General features: G+C 41.9%; 1 protein-coding gene across 1 annotated transcript in view; it reads right to left on the bottom strand.

Moving 5' to 3' along the window:
* LMAN1 (lectin, mannose binding 1) overlaps positions 1–14905 on the bottom strand; it is a 32561-nt gene extending 17656 nt beyond the window's left edge. The window contains exons 1-5 of the mRNA XM_067545468.1: positions 14446–14905; positions 8728–8882; positions 8533–8640; positions 3413–3474; positions 2470–2569 (exon numbers count right to left, since the gene is read on the bottom strand). Coding sequence (XP_067401569.1) covers positions 2470–2569; positions 3413–3474; positions 8533–8640; positions 8728–8882; positions 14446–14680 — 660 coding nt within the window. The 5' untranslated portion in view covers positions 14681–14905. The remainder of the gene's footprint in view (positions 1–2469; positions 2570–3412; positions 3475–8532; positions 8641–8727; positions 8883–14445) is intronic.
* Between the last annotated feature and the right edge of the window lie 6676 nt (positions 14906–21581).

Genomic DNA, 21581 nt, shown 5'->3' on the forward strand with positions numbered 1-21581 from the left:
TATTGCTAGACTTAGAGCTTAAGACTGCTTCCTTCACAATTTTTTTTTTAAGTGACACCTCTCTGAAACTCCTGTTTCTGCCCAGTGATTAATTTGTTTGGTTAGCTGTGTAACATTTACTTGATTGACATATCTCTGCAACTTCTGGGGGTATAAGAGGGAGGTAGTGAGTCTGAATCAAGCAGATCGCTTTGTGAACACATTTGGAAAGATCTCCAGGCACAGATAGAAGGACTGGCCACCTGGAAATCTGTGACTGATTCACCCGAAGACTGCCTCAGACTTGTGGGGGTAACTTAAGTTTTGGGGTACTCTAATCACCTGTTGTATTTGAATATGCTTAAGACTAATTAGTGGAGACTTAGGTAAAAGCATCCAATGAGAATTGCTGGAGACCATTAAGTAAAGCTTTAAAGCACTTAGTTTGGACTTGTCTTTGTCAGCCACATAGCAGGCAGATGTACTGTGTTTCCTTTGGTTTATTTCCTGATACTGACTTGCAGAGACTAAAAGTTACTGGGTCAAGGAATCTTGGGTAACAGTGGTCATGCTGGCTGGATTGGGGGGTGGGGTTGGGATGGAGGGGGAGGGGGGGAGATGGCATTTATTATATTGTATAACATCAGTATGTCAAAATCGTAATAGTTCATATGAGATATGCCGTGTCAGGTACTGTTGGAAAGGCTATAATGTGCTAAATAAGATGTTTATGTTCATGTGTTATGTGTGTAATGGAAGTTATGGATATGGCTGATATATCTGTATTTCAAATTGTGCTGTGTCTGGGCGACACCCCAGATAGGATGGCTGCAGCACTAGCCTGCTTAATGGCCCATTAAGGAAATTCACAGATACAGGGGGCCCGGGGAAGAAGCCAGGGGTATACCTGATGAGTCACCAGGACTTACTCATGTGACCCTGGACTCCATCTTGTTCCTGTAAATTTCCACCAGCAGCATGGCAAAGGCCATAAAAGGCAGCTGCACGACATCCATTTTGTCTTAAGTTGTCTTCAGTCTCCAGCCTACCTCTGGATCAACTCATCTACAACTGAACTGAAGCTGTGAAACAAAGGACTGAGACCCATCCAGGTACTGGATGTACACCAGAGGGACTATACAAGCCTGCAAACTCCACACTTCTACTAGAAACCTGATATATATGGACTTTCAAATCAATTATATGTATCTGATTGCTTTAATCCTTTAACATTTCTCTTATAGTTTCTTTTTTATAATAAACCTTTAATTTTAGTTACTAAAAGATTGGCTGGCAGCGTGGTATTTTGGGTAAGATCTAAACTTATATTGATCTAAACTTACATTGAACCTTTTGGGTTCAGGAGAAACATTTCTGGTAAAGAGCACAGAGTTTTAAATAACTGATCTCTTTACTGGACCTAGTGGCTGATTGGGAGCCGAAGACTGAAATGCAGTAAAGGGGGCTATGTAGATTTTTATTTTGGCTTCTTAATAACCAGTGTGGGGAATCAGCAGCACTGTGTGTGGCTGGTTGGGAAGTCCGACTTCAGTGTCACCCACCAGTGCTGGGAGAATCCGCCCTCCTTTTACAGCCTGCCCTGACCTTGGCATTTTCAGGTGGCTACCCTAGGCACAGACGGGTCACAACAGTGTAATACAAGTTGTCTACAGAATTCAGAAAGAAGTTTTATTATCCAGCATGCAAAAGTAGAATGTTTTACACAAGTTCTGACAAAGATAACAACTTTCTATATGCTTCTAGGTGCAAGTCAAGGGGTTGACTTCAATGTGCAACCAAGGATTTGTATCTGAGCTTAGAGACTGCCTTCTTCCTGGGAAATGCACTGAGTTGCTTGAGCTAACAGCGAATGTTGGGGCACACTCAATTAAAGGCTCTTGGACTCTGGAATTCACGTCCAACTTTGGGCTGACAAAACCAGTCTGTCAATCTGTAGGGATGTTTACTTTTGGAGGACATCTTTACTAATTTGTTCCTGAAGCAAAAAAGGCTTACATTTTAATTAGCTTACATAACTACTCTGAACATTGTAGACAGACGTTTTGTGGAAGCCCTGAGTTAAGATTAAAAATGAAACAAACATGCATTTCACAGCTGCCTCATCCTAGTGCCATTTCTGTATTATTCTCCATTTGGGGTGGATTCACTCCATCACAAATTTAAAAATTCCTTGGACATTTCCCTAGATCATAAAAGCACCACAAACCTGGACATACCTGCCAAAGGCAGCCCAGGAATGTAGACGCAAGAATGTTGCAGGTGCATTAGAGCTAGAGAAGCTTGCAGAGTGGCTGTCCACAATATATTTTGCTTTGATTTCTGTCAGTTGCTCATTTTCATGAGTCCTACAGTTCATTTTTTTGCCTTTTTTTTTTTTTAAATAAAAAAGAATTCAAGCAAATTTCACACTTAAAAGCTCCAGAAGTTCATTAATGTACTGTATTATCTCAAGACTACCAGAGTACTTACAGTTAATGTTTTTTGATAATATGTAATCTTTGCTCGGACAGGATAGGGCTTGTTACGAAAATCTCTCTGACAAGATGCCAATGCTTGTGTGGAACCATCACTATGAAAGAAGAGAATCTGCTTATAGAACTATAGCTTTACTATTTACTAGCTAGAAAAAAAGGCATGAACATTTCTGTCTTTTAGTGGATTACAAATGTCCAAGAACAAAAGCCTCCTGGTTATTTAAATTAAGTTTTGCATTTCCAAAGGGTTTAAGATTGACAGCTCTAGGGTCAAAGTCCCTTACCACAGGACAAAAGCACGGTCAGAGCCAGTACAGGTTTCCCAATGCTGCCTTTCCAATGTGCTTCAGTCCTGACCCAGAAGTACCACCTACAGGAGCCTCTCCGGTTAGACAGCTAACAAGGGTGTTAACTGTGATGTGGACACTTGTCCATCAGGAATAGGAACGTGGCAGATCTGAATGAGTGACCTACAGGTGAAAGGTTCTGTACCTTATAAATGTATTTAAGCCATCTTGCCCCAGTACACTTGGTATTGTATTACTATAACATTCTCCATGGTGTTTTGTTGTTGCTCCTGCTAAATTCTCAACAACAGTTAAAAAAAATTCAAAGCTATCGAATTATGCTGGTGCACCATCAAAAAAAAAAAAAGTGTTTTATGAGTTCTACTCAAATTCAAACTCTCCCCCCACTTTATGAAAGAAGAAAGTCTGTAGAAAAAGCATATTCTTTTAGGTGATTTAAATCAATGCAGTTACATTATAAAACACACACTGACTAGCACGTGCACCCTCATGAAACATAACAGAAAATATTTGACATTCTCTTACCAATAAAAATTTAGTGTTTTCACAACTTTGCTGAAATATTTGGAGGCTTTCTAAACAATCAATACCATAGGTCTACCATATTCACATAAAAATGAATAGACTTACTTCTGATGGTCATAAAAGAGTTTTCCATTGTTGCCTACAATAATAATTGCTGGATTGTTTTTCTGAAAGACAAACCACATAAACAGGGTTTTGTAATTCAAAATGAAATAATTTTATAAATTAGAAACGGATTCAATATATAACATCATTAACAGCCTTCCCCACAGCCTGGTAACAGTCCACAAGGTCAGCAGGTTATAGAGACAGCCAAAGTCTTAACTCTGATGCAGTTTTGGTGGGAGAGGAGTAGAAAGACTAAATAGTTTGATGAAATAGCACCGTGTCAGTCAACACAAAGAATGGCACCCTGCTTTAAAAAATTAAAAAACTGAAGGTATTAGTTGAAAGATGTCCAAATCCAATAAAGATACAGCATTTCACTCCTATAAACACTATAAACTGATGGGAGAAATAAGCATGTTTGCCTTCTGTTACACAACAGGAGCAGGAGGTAAAGGACGGACGTATCATTCCACTAGTATCTCTGAAGGATGTTAAACAAAAGCTACTAAATTTAGACATTTTTTAAATCAGCATGTTCAGATAACAAGCATCCAAGAGCTTTAAAAGAGCTGTCTCAGGGACTTACTGGACTGTTAATGCGGATTTGCAATATGTCTTGGTGCACTGGAGAAGTTCCAGAAGATTGGAAAGAAGCTACAGTTGTGCCAATTTTGAAAAAGGGTAATGGTAAGACCTGAGTAATAATAGGCCTGTCAGTCAGACATCGATCCTGGGCAATATAATGGAGTGGCTGACACAAGACCTGATTAATAAAGACTTAAATTAGGGAATGTAATTAATGGCAATCAACATGGGTTTATGGAAAATAGGTCCTTTTAAACTAACTCATCTTTTTTGATGAGATTACAAGTTTAGTTGATAAGGTAATAGTGTTGACATAATATACTCAGATTTCTGTAAGGAATTTATTTGACTTGGTACAGCATGAGATTTTGATTAAAAACTAGAATGATATAAAATGAACATGATACACATTAAATGGATTAAAACTGGCTACCTGATAAGTCTCAAAATGTAACTGTAAACAGGGGACAGTCATTGAATGGGCCTGTTTCCAGTTCTTGGCCCCATGCTATTTAACATTTTTATCAATGACATGGAAAAACACAAAATCACTGATAAAGTTTGCAAAAAAGACACAAAAATTGGGGGAAACGGTAAATAATGAAAAGGACAGGTCACGGATAGAGAGAGATCTTGATCGCTTGGTAAGCTAAACACAAGCAAATGTGTTTTAACATGGATAAACGTAAATGTATACATCTAGTAATAAAATGTAGGCCATACTTACACGATGGGGGACTCTATCCTGGGAAGCAATGACTCTGAAAAACATTTGTGGTGGTGTATAATCAGCTGAACATGAGCTCCCAGTGTGACGCTGTGGCCAAAAGTGCCAATGTGATGCTGTGATGCATAAAGAGGAGAATTGCAAGAAGGAGTAGAGAGGTTATTTTACCTCTGAATTTGGCACTGGTGTGACCATGGCTGGAATACAGTGTCCAGTTCTGGTGCCCACAATTCAAGAAAGATGTTGAAAATTGAAGAGGTTTCAGAGAAGAGCCATAGGAATGGTTAAAGGATTAGAAAACATGTTTTACAGTGACTGAGCTCCTGGAGCTCAATCTATTCAGCTTAACAAAAAAGAAGTTTAAGGGGTGACTTGATTACACTCTGTAAGAATCTACATAGGGAACAAATATTTAATAATGGGCTCCTCAGTCTAGCAGAGAAAGGCATAACTCGATCCAATGTCTGGAAGTTGAAGCTAGACAAATTCAGACCAGAAATAAGGCATACATTTGTAACTGTGAGAACAATTAACTATTGGAACAATTTATCAAGGATAGTGGTGGATTCTCCATCACTGAATTTTTAAATCAAGATTGGGGGTTTTTCTAAAAAGATGTATTTGGGGAAGTTCTATGGCCTGTGTTATGGAGGAGATTAGACTAGATGATTATAACGGTCCCTTCTGGTCTTGGAATCTATATTGACTTTGTTACAGTCATAAGATAAAACCCTTAGAAGTTATTTGTAAGAGCCTACACATACAACACACACAGATATATATGAAAAAGTGTTGGTTTAAGGTGTTAGAATATTGGAAGAAACTAAAGATATAATAAGAGCAGATTTGCAACACCATGCCAACTGAAAGCCTCCAAGGGTTGAGAAAATGAATTAGCTATGCAAAAAACATGGAATTTGGGAGGCCCCTAAAAAGTGAAAAAATTCTTTCCCTCCCTTCAAAGTACATATTATTCCACTAGAGTTCTATATAAAATTCTTTGCATTCTCTACAACGTACTCCATTGAGAAAGAGTAAGGAAATGCCCTTAGAAAGAGGGAAAGCATTCTGAAATGGAAATATAAATTTGGAGTTCACCTGTTTTCATTGTTCTTGAATTGTACTTGGGAATTCCTCCATGTAAAAATCCCTAATGGTTTTGTTTAAGCAATCTTTTAAAAACAGGTTTTAACTATAGGCCCTGAACTATTTGACTGTGTCCCTGCAACACAACAAAATACATTAGTGTCCTTTTTTGTGTGATGACTATAGAGAATTATACTTAAAAAAAAAAAAATCCTTACTATTTCTGTTTTTCTATGGCTAAAGTTAATCTTGTAGGTTAATTATAGTTATTATACAACCACATTCCATTATTTCAGTGTTCATCTGAACTAAATGTTTTAATGCGGTTAAAGTACTCTATTAGCACCTTTTAACTGTTCATTTAAGTTTAAAAGTGGCAATATTCAACTGGGACTGAATGGGTTTTTAAAATGTACTTCAGATTAAGTTTATAAATGATTCACATTTCAAAGGATAATGAACAGTCAATTCAGTTTTTAAGTATTTTAGAAGAGATTACATGAGCTGCTAACTCTGAAGCATTCAGTGTTAATTGTTAACTAGTGAACTGATTTCAGTAAAAGGTCATGTCTGGAAATAAGATGTGAACAAATAGTGAAAGGAGATATAATACCTTGAAAAGAGCTAAAGAAATCAGAAACAAAAGAATTTTAAAAAAGACAGTTTTTGCTCCTTAAAAAGATCTTAACATCAGATTATGGAGTGAGCAGGGTTGCAATATTATCCCATAATATTATCGCAAGTCTTGTGATATTTGGTGTTTTTTCTAAAGCTCCAGCTCCTGAAGTCATGAGAATCCCAGCTTTTATTTCAAAAAAGAAAAAAAAATTCTTGCTACCATGGTTCCAGAGAAAATATGGGAAACAGACACAAGTGTAACCGAAGGCTCAAAATTCAGAAAGCAAAGACAGAATTTTTAAAAAAAACTTGTGATTTTTAAATCAATTTCAGGATTGGGGCTGGTGAGATTCTCATCTACACTCCACTCCCCATATGTAGGGTTAAGAGGACAAAGCTATGTAAAGACAATCTACAAGACCTGGATCCAGCCAGCGAGAGAACTCCTCTGGCACAGGAACTAAGGAAGATAGCCACAAGTTGTCTTTTGAGGACACACTTAAAATATTTCAGTGTAGGAGACATTCTGGAACATAATGCTGTGGAGACAACATTGATGCCTATAAGCAGCTAGTGATGGGATGCCACAGCTCAGGTAGTCTTCCAGGCTACCTAAATTAGATGCCAGGCTCCACTATGGATCCTAGACCATCCCAAAATTGGGGGACATAATAGTGGCTTGAAGGCACCCTTACCTCCTGTCCCTGGGCTGAGTACTGTGCTGTGCCTTTTAGAGGTACTGCATAAAATCTCACCTATGGACTTCAAACTTCTGTGCTGTATATTAATAGGTGTGGTTAATATATGTAAAGATAGTGCTGACTATTTCAGAATTGAGGAATTTATTCCGGTCTGTCTGCTGTGTAAAGTTTGACTATCAGAATCTATTAGGGTGACCTGCTTATTAGAATAATTACAAAAAACTGAATTATTAAGTTCACTTAGCCTGCATTATTAACAAAATATCTTCAACAAATACAAAAATTTAGATCCTAAAGCAACTCAGTCACACTGCATGTTCTGAATATTTTGTGAGATATACTTTAGGATGTTAAAAATGCCTTAATATTTAGATAAGGAAAAAAACAGGGATGCAGATGCACAACATGCCCTGAAGCAATGTTAACTTGAAATATTAATGAAATACAGTAGTTACTCATTTTAACTATGCAACCTCAATGATGCCCTAACATAGTTTTTATACACATATAGCTCCCTACCCGTACTTTTTTTTTAAACTCATAAAATAAATGAGATGCAGAAGCTCACAATTCCTGAGGTATACAGGTATACTTCTCGGAAGAATCATAACAGTGCCCATAAAAGTAGTAAGCACTTAGGAGTAAAGAAACCACTTTCCAGATACTAGAAAGGTACCAACGAGTAGGGAGGACAACAGAACTAAAGCTGCCCGAGGAGCAAGGGTCTGGCCAGTTATTTTTAAAATTTCTTGGGATGTGGGAGGTCTGGACCATACTGGGACAAAAAATTCCAAGCCAATGGGAAATTTGGAATGAGAGAGATTGAACTGTCTCAGATGAAGACAAAAAACTGCCATCCCATAATATTTAGAGTACAGGGCAGTTGGATGCAGAAGGATCTAAAATGAAGCAGCAGTGGTCAGGTAAAGCTTCAAAAATGTCCGCTTCTTGATCTGTGTGTATATATATATATATAATGCTAGTATCCCTCTCCTGCTGCATAAACCTTTAGACCTAATAAAGTTTGTATCAGTCATAAACAGTACAAGAGTTTTCAACATGTATAACTATCAAAACCATTTTTCCTTCAAATTTAGCAAACAAACTGGTCCTCACTGAGGATCAGTTACAGCATGGTTTATCTTTCAAGCTTCATCTTTTTTTTTTTTTAAATGTAGCTTGGTCAAAAAGGAGTCTATTTGGAAACTGCAAAACAGAAAAGTTGTGAGCTTCCTTTCCTCTTTTTAAAAAACCTGCATCTGACTGAAAACCAAAAAACCTCCCAAAACAATATAAAAATTGCTAATTTTTCACAAAAAACATAAGCATTTGTGAATACAAGATGGTAAAAGTAAAACCATTTTGGAACCTTTATTTACAAGGGTTTGCTTCTCACTAACCTTTCCATCATTGTCAAAAGAGTCAAAGAAAATGCCAACACCATTCCAACTATCAGCTGCCCCAAAAACAGGACCTTCTAATCCTTGATCTTCAGTAAACCAGACTGCCTGTGCACAGAAATTAAATAAAGTCATAAGTTAAGATTCACATTTATAAAACAAATTTGTTTTCAAAATTAAATCAAGTTCATTTACTAGTCCATCAGCTCCAATGCGGCCTCTCCCTGTCACTCGAAATGTCACTTCAATCTCCCAGTATTCAAATACAGACTTGGTTTTTGTCCACACTGATCCTCTCTGGCTTTTTAAAGATGGAGTTATTCGAATCTGATCTGCACTAGGTATGGCATCTGAAAAAGAAAAAAATAAATCAACAGGAAACATGAGGGAACACGAGGATCACATCATGCAATTATAAAGCAAATACTGGATTTGGTAAGCACACTTTACCCTACAATTTTGCAGATAGATGGTCCCTAACTGAAGAGTCAACTGTTTTTGGATTGTAGTTTTAAGAACTTAACATTTGAAAAAGGGAAAATTAAAGTAATATGTTTAAATTTAATATTTCATTGTTAATTATGTCATAATTCAGAATTTTATAATTAAAGGGAACTCTAAAGTTACCACTATGTTTTACAGAGTGCCTTATTCAAAGTTCATCTGGGATGGCAATGGACAACTTCTGGGGAGAAGTTGGTCTCACGGTTAAGGAATTGGATTTGAATTTAGGACATCAAGGTTCAGTTTTCTGCTCTGCCACAGACTTCCTGAGAGACCATGGGTGAGTCAATTTTTCTGTGTCCATCTGTAAAATGGGGATACTACTATTTCCGTTTACAGACCTTTTGGGTGCCTTGCCTAGTCAGAGTGTAACTTCTTGAGAGGAGAGACTCTCTCTTGCTATGTCTACACAGTACTTCACATAATGGGGACCTGATCTCAGTTGGGGCCTCCAGGGGCTACAGTAATACAAATATTTGTAAAAGTTTCTCTTTGTAATTCTAAAGGAAACTTAACGGGCTACACTCAGATTATCTCTGTTAATGTCCTTTATAAAACGTAATAAAAACATGCTTCTTCGAGACAAGCTAATAAATAGTGAATTAACGTATTCCCTACTACTTGTACTACTACATCTATTAATCTACATGGAGTGAGTAAAGCACAACGATGCTTGCAATGAGCAAATATTCCCATGAGTGAACCAGATATCCTATATATTTAATCCCATCACAGAAAGTCAATGTTGTTTTTATGCAATAACTCAGACAGAATAATAATGTATAGCCAGTAAGTGTTTGTACATTTTATAGTAATCTGCTAATGGTTGGAGCAGTACTCTGCCTCCCAGAAGTACAAGTCTTTAAACCATCACTGCAACTAATGTAGAAATTAACTGAACAGTGTACAGTAAATCTACTTTCCAAGTCAAAATTTCTTTCTACTTACTTAAAGTAGAGTTTCCACATGTCACTAAACAATTTGATTTCCAACTGGAAGAGATGCAGAGATAAAATTTCTAGACATATTAAATGACTGCTTCTTGGAGCAGCTTGTCCTGGAACCCACAAGGGGAGAGTTTAGTTGGTTTAGTCCCAAGTGGAACACAGGATGTGGTCTAGGAGATGCATATAGCTGAATCCTTAGCAATAGTGACTATAATTAAGTTTAACATCTTTTTAGGGGGAAAAAAATGCCACAGTAGCATTTAACTTCAAAAAGGAGAGCAACACAAAAATGAGGAAGCTAGTTAAATAGAAATTAAAAGGAACAGTCAAAAGAGTGAAATGCATGCAAACTGCATGGAGAATATTTAAAAACACCATAATAGAGGGTCAAACTAAATGCATACAGTAGAACGCTATTTATGTGACCCCTCCATTATCCAGCTCTCTGTATGAACTGAACAACCAGTGCACACAGGTCCAGAAGTGGGAGATTTCTCCTTTGGCTGCTAGATGGTGCAGCAACCTTGCTTTCTTTCATCCAGATTATCCGATGTGGCCCCTGGTCCCAATTAAATCATTGGATAAACAATAAACCCTAAAAGGACCAGAAAGATGCTACCTTGGTTAAACAGCAGAGTAAAAAAAGCGGTTACAGACAAAAAGACATCCTTTAAAAATTGGAAGTCAAATCCTACTGAGAAAAATACAAAAGAGCATAAACTCTAGCAAGTTAAGCATAATAAGGCAGGTCAAGAAAGAAGTTGAAGAGAAACTACTTAAAGACATAAAATCTAATAGCAATAAATAAATAAATAAATAAAAATTAGGTACATAAGAAGAGGAAGTCTGCAAGTCAGTGGAGCCACTGGAGGTGCTAAAGGAGAATTCAGGGAAGACAATGCTTTCGTAGCAAAGCTAAATTAATTCTTTGCATGTGTCTGCACTGCGCTGGATATAGGCGAGATTCCTACATCTTTCTTTTTAGGTGACTACTCTGAGGAACTGTCAAAGATTGAGGTGTCAATAGAGGATGTTTTCAAACAAATTGATAAATTAAACAGTAATAACTCACTATGACCAAATGGTATTCATCCAAGAATTCTGAACCATCTCAAATATGAAATTGCAGAACTATAAACTGTGGTATGTACCTTATTGCTTAAATCAGCCTCTGTTCCAGATGACTAGAGGGTAGCTAATGTGACACCAATTTTTAAAAAAAGACTCCAGAGGCAATCCTTGCAATTACAGGCCAGTAAGCCTAACTTCAGTACCAGGCAAACTGGTTGAAACTATAGTAAAGAATAGAATTATCAGACACATAGAGAAACACAACTTGTTTGGGGGAGGGAGGGAGCAGGAGAGTCAACATGGTTTTTGTAAAGGGAAATTATGCCTCATCTTTCTATTAGAATTCTTTGAGGGTGTCAGTAAGTACATGGACAACGGTGATCTAGTGTAGCTGGACTTTCAGAAAGCCTTTGACAAGATCCCACACCAAAGGCTCTAAAGCAAAGTAAGCAGTTATGAGATAAGATCCTCTTGTGGATCAATAACTAGTTAAAATACAGGAAACAAAGGGCAAGAATAAATGGTCAGTTTTCACAATGGAGGGAGGTAAATGTCTGCGTCGCCCAAGGTTTTATACTGGGACCAGTGCTGTCCAGTATATTAATAAATAATCTGGAAAAAGACATGAGCAGTAAGGTGGCAAAGTCTGGAGAAGATACAAAAATTACTCAAAATGGTTAAATCCAAAGAGACTGCAAAGAGTTACAAAGGGATCTCAAAAAACTCAGACTGGGCAACAAAATGGCAGATGAAGTTCAATGTTGATAAGTGCAAAGTAATGCAAATTGGAAAACACAGTATCAAACAGAAATCCACAATACACCCACATCTTGAATGTGTGTGATGTTCTGGTCGCTTCATTTAAAAAAAGATATATTAGAATTGGAAAAGGCGCAGAAAAGGGCAATGAAAATGATTAGGAGGATGGAATAGTTTCATTATGAGGAGAGATTAAAGAGACTGGGATTGTTCAGTTTAAAAAGATGACTTGGGGGACATGATAGAGGTTTATAAAATCAGGAATGATATGGAGAAAATGAATAGGGAAGTGTGTTAAGTGAAGGAGTAAACAACAAGAATCAGGGGTCATCTGATGAAATTAAGAGGCAGTAGGTTTAAAACAAACAAAAGGAAGTATGTCCTCATACAAGCATAATCAACCAGTGGAACTCATTGCCATGGGATGCCGTGAAGGTCAAAAATAGAATTGGGTTTAAAAAAAAAAGAACTGGATAAGATCAAGGGGGATAAGGGCACCAAATAGCTAAGATGGTCAGTGATGCAACTTCACACCCAGGTATCCCTAAACCTCCAACTACCAAGCAGGGTGGCGGCTGGACACTTGAAAATGTCCTGTTCCGTTCACTCCCTCTGAAGCATCTGGCACTGGCTTCTGTCAGAGATAGGATACTGGGTGACATGGATCATTGGTCTGACCCTGTATGTCCATTCTTATATAAAATATCCAGTACTTGTTTCAAGTGCTTATGTATCAGCGATAGAACTGTCAGTACAAAAGAACACTTTCCCCATATCACTAAGATAGAAAGGGCTTCATATCACATAGTAAGCAAGCCTGCTTTGACAATGAAGTAATTTTACTAATAAAAACAAAATTAGAAAGTGCAGACTGAAGCACAAAATTTAAAAGGAGGCACATAAATTTTAATATAATAAACCAATAACTTCATTTCCCTTTTTTAAACCATAATGAAGATATGGTTCTTGTATTCCAACATGCGCTTTATATTACATAATACTTCCCATTCAAAAGTCTCAGAGTACTTTATAAATATTAAACACGGCATCTTAACCTCGTCAGATTCATAATGTTCTAATTTTATAGAAAAGGCATAGAGCGGTTAAGTGACTTATTTAAATCCATAGAAGAAGCCAAAAAACCCAAAATTCCCAATCCTGCACTGAAGTCAAAAGAGCTAACATATACATGCATGTACTGTACTGTAGACGATAAACAGCAAATAGGAGCATTATCAAGTGGTTATTTATGCTTGGCTTTATCATCAGGCTTGTTATTAACTTCCTGCATGACCCTGAGCAAGTCACTTCAAAATAATTGGCTGAGGAACCTGAACTAATAGCTTCATTTTCAGCATGCTTTTAAGAGTTAAACCACTTATTTAGGTGCCTAATTATGGATAGGCAATTGTGGCCTTTATGTCTCTTTATCACAATTGTAATGAAAGATTCTATTTGCCTGCCTAAAAGGTGCACTGTGAGGCTTAATTCATTAACAATAACACATTGAAAGGCAATCCATCAGCATCAAAGTTTCTTTTAGGTAATAAATCTGAGGGAAGCATATGTCAAGGACGTGATTGTTAAAGTCACCAGCTACCCTCTTAAATTATCTATGGACACCCTAAATTTGTTTATAACTATACAAACCAGATGCCATATTCTCACTGAACTAGTTCCAAGTATTTGCATACATGCGCATCAGTCTTTCTCCCACAAAATTGTTTTAGGTGGCTTGACATTCCGCCTTACCACAAAATGACATCATATTGTACCACAGCGACAAGACATGTGAGGTAATATCTTTTATTGGACTAACTTCTGTCGGTGAGAGAGACAAGCTTTTGAGCCACACAGAGCTCTACTTTACATCTGGGAAAGGTACTCCAAGCATCCTAGTAGTTAGGAATTTAAGCTTCCTTAGAACATGTTAACTATATACACTAAACAATCTGTTTCACCTTGCATTCAAATGTAATGCTCCCCCCAAGTACCCTTCCCAGATCTGAAGAACTCTGTGCGGTTTGACACCGTCTCTCCCATCAACAGAAGTAGGTCCAATAAAACATATTACCTCACATTCTCTCTCTCTCTAAAATCCTGGGACCAACATTGTTACCACTACACTACATACCAGACTGCAATGACTCAGAGCTGCATCTCAGCACAGTGATGAGGAATTTGTAAGGGGCAACTTTTAAAAACAAAAAAAACAAACAAAAAACAGCCAACTTGAGTTCCTCACCCACTTTTCCTGCGACCACAAAGGCAGCCGTGCTACCAGTGACAGCAGAGGGATGATTTTGGAGGTCTACGATTATCGCACACCCTCCGCCCAACACTCTACACCAGGCTCTGGGTCCATGGCAGCGAGGCGCCTGAGGCGCTGGTTGTGTGAGCGGTACCCGCACGGTGATGGGACCAGTAGGACGCGGGGAATGACGCCCGCAGAAGCATGCGCCCCCGCGGGGCCGTAACAAGGGAGCCAGGAGTCTCCCAGGGCCATAGGGGGCCGTGGCGAGCCATACTGGGGAGGGGCGGGGAATAGGCCCAGCATCCCCCCGACCAGACGCAGTCGGTACTACAGGGATAGGGGGGCGGCCCTAGGTCACCCCTCGCCCCAGGTACTTACTGCCCATGTGGACCCAGAACGGCACCGTCCCGTCCCCCTGCACCAGGTGCGGCCCCTTGAAGCTGTACTTGTACTCGAAGCGGCGGTGCGGCTGGGCGGCGGCAGCGGCCCCTCCCGCTGCCCCCAGGCTGCTGGCCCCGGCAGGGAGCAGCAAGCGGCAGCCCAGACAAAACAGCGCGGCGCAGAGCAGGTTCCCCCTCGCCGGTAGGCAGCGCCGCTCCATGGAGACCGCCATCTTGGGTTCTCTGCCACGGGGCTCAGGGAACCCAGGCACGGCCAACAGGGCGCTACCTGATTGGTGGCAGGGGAGGGAGGCGGGGATTGCCGGCCAAAGGGCAAAGAGCGCGCGGCTACATGTCAGCGCAGCCCGGGGGCGGGGTCTCTCCGTCCCTCGCCCCGCTCGCTCCGCCCCAGTCCCTCCTCTGTCACGTGTCACTCGCTCCTCCCCGCAGGTCTTTGCTCCTCCTCTCTGAGTCTGTCCTCCTCCTTCCTCCTCCACAGTCCCAGCTCAGGGGCCTAGAGGGGGTGCCACAAAGGGAGAGTTACCTGGGGGGGCAGGGATCCTCTGGAGGGGACCCATGGGAAAAGAGAGGGGAGGGGGGTCCTCATATTAATTTGGATGGAATATAGGGGCTGTCCTGGGTCAAACAGTGCTTCCAAAGTGAGGGGTTTGCCTGCTTAGCTCTTCCAGAAACACCCCATTAAAAATCCTTTCATCTTTTAATTAAAGTTAAAGATACAGAAAAGAAAAGGAGGAAAAACAGGCTTAAGCCTTTGAAATGTAAAGCATTAAATAAGGCTTTCGTTTTAACACCATCCCTTGTGCCCATTCCCTTTGGCTGTAAAGGGGCATTAGAAGGAAAAACCCCGTTTGTCAGTCTTTCAGATGGTATTAAAGCTAACAGTCCTTTTTGGGGAAAAGAGAAAAAGTTAGTTGAGATGGGCTGGAACTATTGTTAAAGGCAACCTAGAAACCATAACAAGACAAACACATACAAAAAGGGGAAAGAAATGCACAGCAAAGATACAAAATGCAGCTTCCATCTCTGGTGTTGACTCTCACTTGGAACTTCACTGCTGGACAAACAGGCCCAGCGCACAGTCTTATTAGGCAAACTTTACCAGCATCAAGCTGTTTAGGGCATTTCTTTCAGTTGCTTCTTTTGGGTCACAGGTTTACAGCCGTGTTGCAAACCACACAGTCTTGGCTGGCTAAGCCAGACTCTTATTAGACAGAAGGAAAAATGAGAGAGAGAGGAAAGAGAAGAAGTTAGCTAGGGAAAGAAAAGGACACATGGGCCTTGTCTACACTAAAAAAATAAGTCGACATATTTATGTTGACTTTCAGCTACCTGGCGGTGGCTCATGTCCACACTGCTCTCCTTATGTTGGTGGAGTGCATCTTTGCCAGGAGCACTTCCACCAACCTAAGGGGCAGTGTGGGGGGAGCTGAGAGACCCATCTCAGCTCCTTGCCAGGAGCCTACAGGAGCCTACCCTGTGGGCTGCCCTCTCTCCACTCCCGCTCCTGGTCCTACCTGGAACTCGGGGCAACTGCACAGGGACTTCTCCCCAGGTCCTGCCAGGTCACAGCTCTCACCCTGAAAGCAGGCTGCTGCAGCCTGCACCTGGGCTTGCAGCCAGGCGGCAGCCACCCGCGGCTTGTCCGCATCCCAGGCTCGCAGCGGGGCTGCAGCCTCCTGAGTCCCGGCTGCGAGTGAACTGGGGGACAGCTTTCTGGGGCGAGTGAACTGGGGCGGCAGCCTCCTATGACTATGGCAGCTGCCCGCTTCCCGCCCGGTCTCACTTGGGAAGTGAGCAGCAGCCACCAGCATCCTGGGAAGCCAGGCGGAAGTTGCCTACATCCCGCCCGGTCCCAGCTGGGAGGTGAGTGGCAGCCGCTAGTGTTCTGGGAAGCCAGGCAGCAGCCGCCAGCCTCCCGGGCTCGCAGTCCCGGATTCGCAGCCGGGCGGCAGCTGCCCACAGCTTGTCTGAGTCCTGGGGGCTTGCAGTGGCAGCCATCCGCACCCTGGCTTGCAGCCGGGAGCCAGCTTGCAGCCTTCTGCCCCTGGCTCCGATCATCCATGCCCTGGGCTTGCCCTGCAAGTCAGGCAGCAGCCTCCCACTACCCAGCTTGGAGCCGGGAGCCCAGCAGCTTAAGGAGCCAGGCTCCAGCCTCCTCCCCTCTTATTTGTCAATTTCACTGCTCTGCTAGAAATTGACAAGAATGACAGCCCCTCCACTGCTCCAAAGGGCGTCTACACTGACACTGTGTCATCTTAGCTCTGCCGACAAAAGCCCTACACCTCTCGTAGAGGTGGTTTGATTTTATCGTAAAAACAGGGCAGTTTTGTTGGCAGGGAGGTGACTGTAGTGTGTACATCAGCACTGTTTTGTGGACAAAACTCTAATGTAGACCAGGCCATGGAGGGCGGCGGAAGAGACCAAGTCTCACAGGTGCTGTTTGGAATTGAGCCGCAATGGATGGAAGTGGCTCCCTCTCTCTGGCCTGGTCTGCTCAGGACATCTCTCAGGATTAGGATGAAGAAAGTCCGGGACTCCACAATATGGTGGGGTTGCAGCCATGATGATGAGACACGCCAGTAGTCAGTTTTTCCCCCTCAAAGTCTCTTTCTTTAAAGACGCTCAAAAAGAGCACAGGTTAGACTAGCCCATCCTCCTATTATTTTGTGTACCAGTTAGACCTAGTTTCTGACACACCAATTTTAGTTCACTGATTTCTGGTTCCCCACTTTTCTTATTTACCAAGCATTATCTTAACCCAGTCCTTGAGTTTAGTGAGGAGGCCTTTTGGTTTGGACTAATTCAGACTTTGTCTCCCTTTTGTACTTTTTCCAATCAACATTTGTTATTATATGTTATTGTGACCTTTTTTAAACATTCACTCACTTTTTACAGTTGAGCTCACTATTAAGGAAATTTGTAGGTCCAGTTATCACAACAGTGCAATGGAGGTGACAGAAGGGGATGTCTCATATAGTAGGTGGGGTGGAGAAGTTCCATACTGAGGGGAAAGAGCTTCCTATGGGGAAAGGAAGGTCTTGGAGGGAAGGAAGTCCCCTGTGGGGAGAGGGAAGGGGTAGCAGATTGCAGCCAGTGTCACCCCTTCCATGCTGTCTAAATACCAAAGATTACATGACACTGCAGGCTGCCAGTACTTCTTGCTGGAAGTACCCCTTAGCTTTAATGTAGAAAGGCAGCCTCACAGGGATGCCAGGACCTGTCGCATGCACTATTCTATTTTGAAACAAAGGGCAATATTTTTATCCCCGCTGCAAAAAGAATATCCCTGATTTCAGAAAGTGTCTTTCTTGGTGTTAACTTTCAAATGTTGACTGGTTATTATGGGGAATATGGAAAAAAAGCAGCAAGTTGAGATTAGAGCAGGGCTCTGACTCAAACTTTGCCCAGTTGAGGGTTCCGTATTAGCACAGTGCCAGGAGACCATATCTTATTTGTATGAAATAAAGCAAACTATACTCCCCTTCACCAGTAACTCCAATCAGGATAACATGTCACCTGCTAAGATCTTTCCTTTCACAACTTGGTATTAAAGCTTACGTAAGTCCCAATCCTGCAATGTACAAGAGTAACCCTTTACTCTGGTCCTGTAGTACCACCTTGAGAACAAGGAGAAATTCTGAGACAACCCTGTATATCCACTATACAGAATTATTCATATTATGAATAAGGCATTAGAGTGTTTTATGGTCATGAAGGAGATAGATCTGTGGGATGGATGGTGAAGACCTTTTCTGGTTGTTCTCAAGATAGTGATATAGAAGCAGAGGTAAGATTGTTGAGAAATGACAACGTGCTCTTGTGCGTTTTTGGCTTTCAGACTAAACTCCAGGTTTTGAGACTTTTGGTTTTTTGGCCTGGTATATAGTATATAATAAAACATGGCATCACAGGTACAATTATATGAGTGGCAGAATATGGACCTTGGAAAATGATAATGTTTTGGAACCTCCCTAGGAAACTTACTGGGTTTTTAACTACCTCTTATGTAAGTCTTTACTCACACAGTATTCCAGATCTCCCGTGCTTAATTTATACCTCTAGAGAACACAAATTCATCATGCTGGTGTTGCTACATTTGTACTACTTTAGCTAATGGCCTGTCAGTTTTTATATTATAAATACCCCATTTTTTCCTCAGAGTCTGACTATATAAAATCACTCCAGCTGACATTTAGAATACAAGATCTCATTGCTATATAAATGCTAAGTATGATTATTTTAAGATTTAATTCAATCAAAAATATGTTATTAGTACGCCAAAAAAAAAAAAAAAAAAAAAGTAGTTCCAGGCATTTTAGTCATACTGTAGAGTTGTAGTGCTTTATTTAAAGTTAAACAGTTCAATGTTATTTGGAAATTTGTTCAATTGGTTAAAAAAATTCTTAATATTTATTTACAAAATGAACCTCAATGGCTCTAAAAATGCCACAAGTTCAATTGGATAAATATTGGCACCAGTTTCATATTGTCCACAGATCCAAATGTATTTGAAAATGTCCTAGTGGCATGACCAGATCAAGTTGAGGATGCAAATGTCCTCATTCATGTCAGAATGCAAGGACCCAAATGGAACTGTTACGCTCTGTCACAGCTCAGATGTTCTGAAAGAAAGTAGTCCTTTCCCCACAGTGCCACACAGGAGACAACCATAATGTTGTGCCCAAGTCTCCTGGGCACAGAAGAGAAGGGCTACTGCTGATGCTCAAGTGCTGAAAGATCCAGAGGGGGCACGTGTGGGATTGTCATGACCCTGTGGCTTCTACATAGCAGACAGCACGTAGAGGTCTGCATCATGTTAACAGATATAACAGATGCCTCTGGGGACCATGTTTTCCCCCAATGACTATGGAGGTATTATGCCTTCATTTGGCCTCTGCCTCTAGATACTTCTGTTCAGACAGTGTAGCTCCTCCCTGCCTAATGTAGGTCCCTATAGGACCTACATTGGCCCATTATATATTTAAAATGGTCTGACATCCTGCAGGTTTCCATAACAGAGAAATTCCCTTTCTTGCAACAAACTTGGCCAAATTCATTGGTTATGTAACACCATGGAAGTCAATAGAGTTTCACTAGAGAAGAATTTGGCTGTGTGTTAGTTAATGTTCATGTGCCAAAGATGAAAGATGCTGAATGGTAGAGTCCATAGGAGATGAAGCCACTCAGCATCTAGAAGGATCAGGCCCATAAAAACAAATGTGTGTGAGGACCGAATTTGGAACATACAGAAAGTGAAGCTTTTCTGCATGGTGTTCTGACTGCCTAGCTTCCTTCTTCCAATGTGCTTGTGACTTTTGCTGTAGTCCACCTGTGTAAGTGGTTTTTGCCTTTGTTTCAGGTGACTTCCAGGTGCAGCCAATTTTACCAGAAAATGTCAGTTTGTTTATCTGTTTGTTTTAAACTTGTGACTGAACCAACATATAACTTCACTCACAGAATCACGTCTCTCCATTTTCAAATATTGTGTGTTCCTTTGTATTACAGCCTCATTTCATCTGTACAATACGTTTACAGGATTGTCACTCTGTGTGTATGTCTACACTGCAATAAATCACCCGCAGGTGGCCCAGGTCAGCTGACTTGGGCTCTTGGATCTTGGACTGCAGGGCTATAAAATTGCTATGTAGACATTTGGGCTCTGGGACCCTGGAAGGCCAGAATATCAGTCATATTTGTGTTTACACAATTTGACTCTCAGCATCTCCATCACCATGTAGTTTTGAAGTGCAGTGTAAACAATTATTTCATATATTTATTCTGGGAAGAGGAGCACTATGTGATGTTAAGCACATGAGTTGTCCTTGTAAGCATGTGCTCACGTGTTCTGCTGGATTGGGGCCTTCTAGGGAGAGTATGTGGGTAGAGAAGGGAATTAAGCATAAGAAAGAACAAAGAGAAGAGAAGGTGGTAGAGAAGTGGGTAGAGAAGTGGCCACAAGGCCTTTTTAACTTGTCAAAAAAAAGCTTGACCTTTCAGCAGTTTGTCAGCCCATTTTATTCTTTGTACGTGTAGGAGTTTCCCTGTAGGGGGCAGTGCCGGGGACTCTCCCTCGGAGTCAATCTCAGAGGGAGGCCACCCCTCCTGGCGCCTACGGTTTTGGGGAGCCCGAATCAAGGGCCGCCTCCGGCCCTCAGTAGGGCGAGCCTGGGTTCAGGTCGCCCCTTTTGTTTTGGGGAATAGTCTCTCAGCCCACGGGCACACTACCCGTCTAGGGTCCGGCCCACTGTCTGGAACGGGCCAGCAGTGGGAAATAGCTTCAAGCCCTCAGACCGGGCGAGGAAGCAGGCTCTTGCCTAGCCCTCGGGAGCACTGGTAGGCAAACCCAGGTAGGCTCGAGCCCTTGGCAGGGTGAGCCGCAGTCTAAGGCCTGGCCCTTTGGCAGGGCAGGGCCGAGGGACAGCAGTCTCTAGTCCTTAGTCGGGGAAGTCAGTAGTCTATGGACTGTCAGTCTGGGAAGGCCGGCAGAAGCACATGCAGATGCTCAAGCCCTTAGCAGGGTGAGCAGCAGTCTGTGGCCAGCCCTTAGGCAGGGCAGGACAGGCGGTAAGGGACAGGTTCTGGCACTAGCCAGTCAGGGTGAGGGGAGGGGAACGCAGGCCCACCCATCTCCACTGCATCCCAGCCCAAGGCCCTGTCAGTGACCCCGTCACTGAGGCAGCGGGGCTCCAGCCGAAACGCACCGACTCACAGCGAGCCGCAGCTCAGCCATACCACAGTCGGCTTCCCTGGGCTCCTTCCTCTCGCCTTCTGTTTAAACTACCCGGGCTCCGTCACCTTCCTCTGGGTTGCTGGGGTAGAAGACGTGCAGGAGTCCCATGAATCCTTCCCTGTCAACTGGCGGCAGCTCCGGAAACTGCGCAGGGTCCTCTGCGGAGGGCAGTTCCTCCAAGTCCTCCGGTCCCCAGGCAGTGGGCAGCGCCGGCAGGTTCTCTGGGTCCCAGGTAGCGGGCAACTCGGGCAGGGCTTCTTCCAGGTCCCGGGCAGCTCGGGCATGGCTTCCTCCGGAACGGCAGGTCCCCACGCCATAGGTAGGTCCGGCAGTTTCCCCTCTGCATGGGCCTCTGGTACGGTCCTGGGCTTGAGCCCCAAGGG

Source organism: Emydura macquarii, unplaced genomic scaffold (assembly GCF_026122565.2).
Source record: "Emydura macquarii macquarii isolate MOO-44397 ecotype Brisbane River unplaced genomic scaffold, CSIRO-AGI_Emac_v2 contig_1045, whole genome shotgun sequence".
NCBI classification, from domain to species: Eukaryota; Metazoa; Chordata; order Testudines; family Chelidae; genus Emydura; species Emydura macquarii.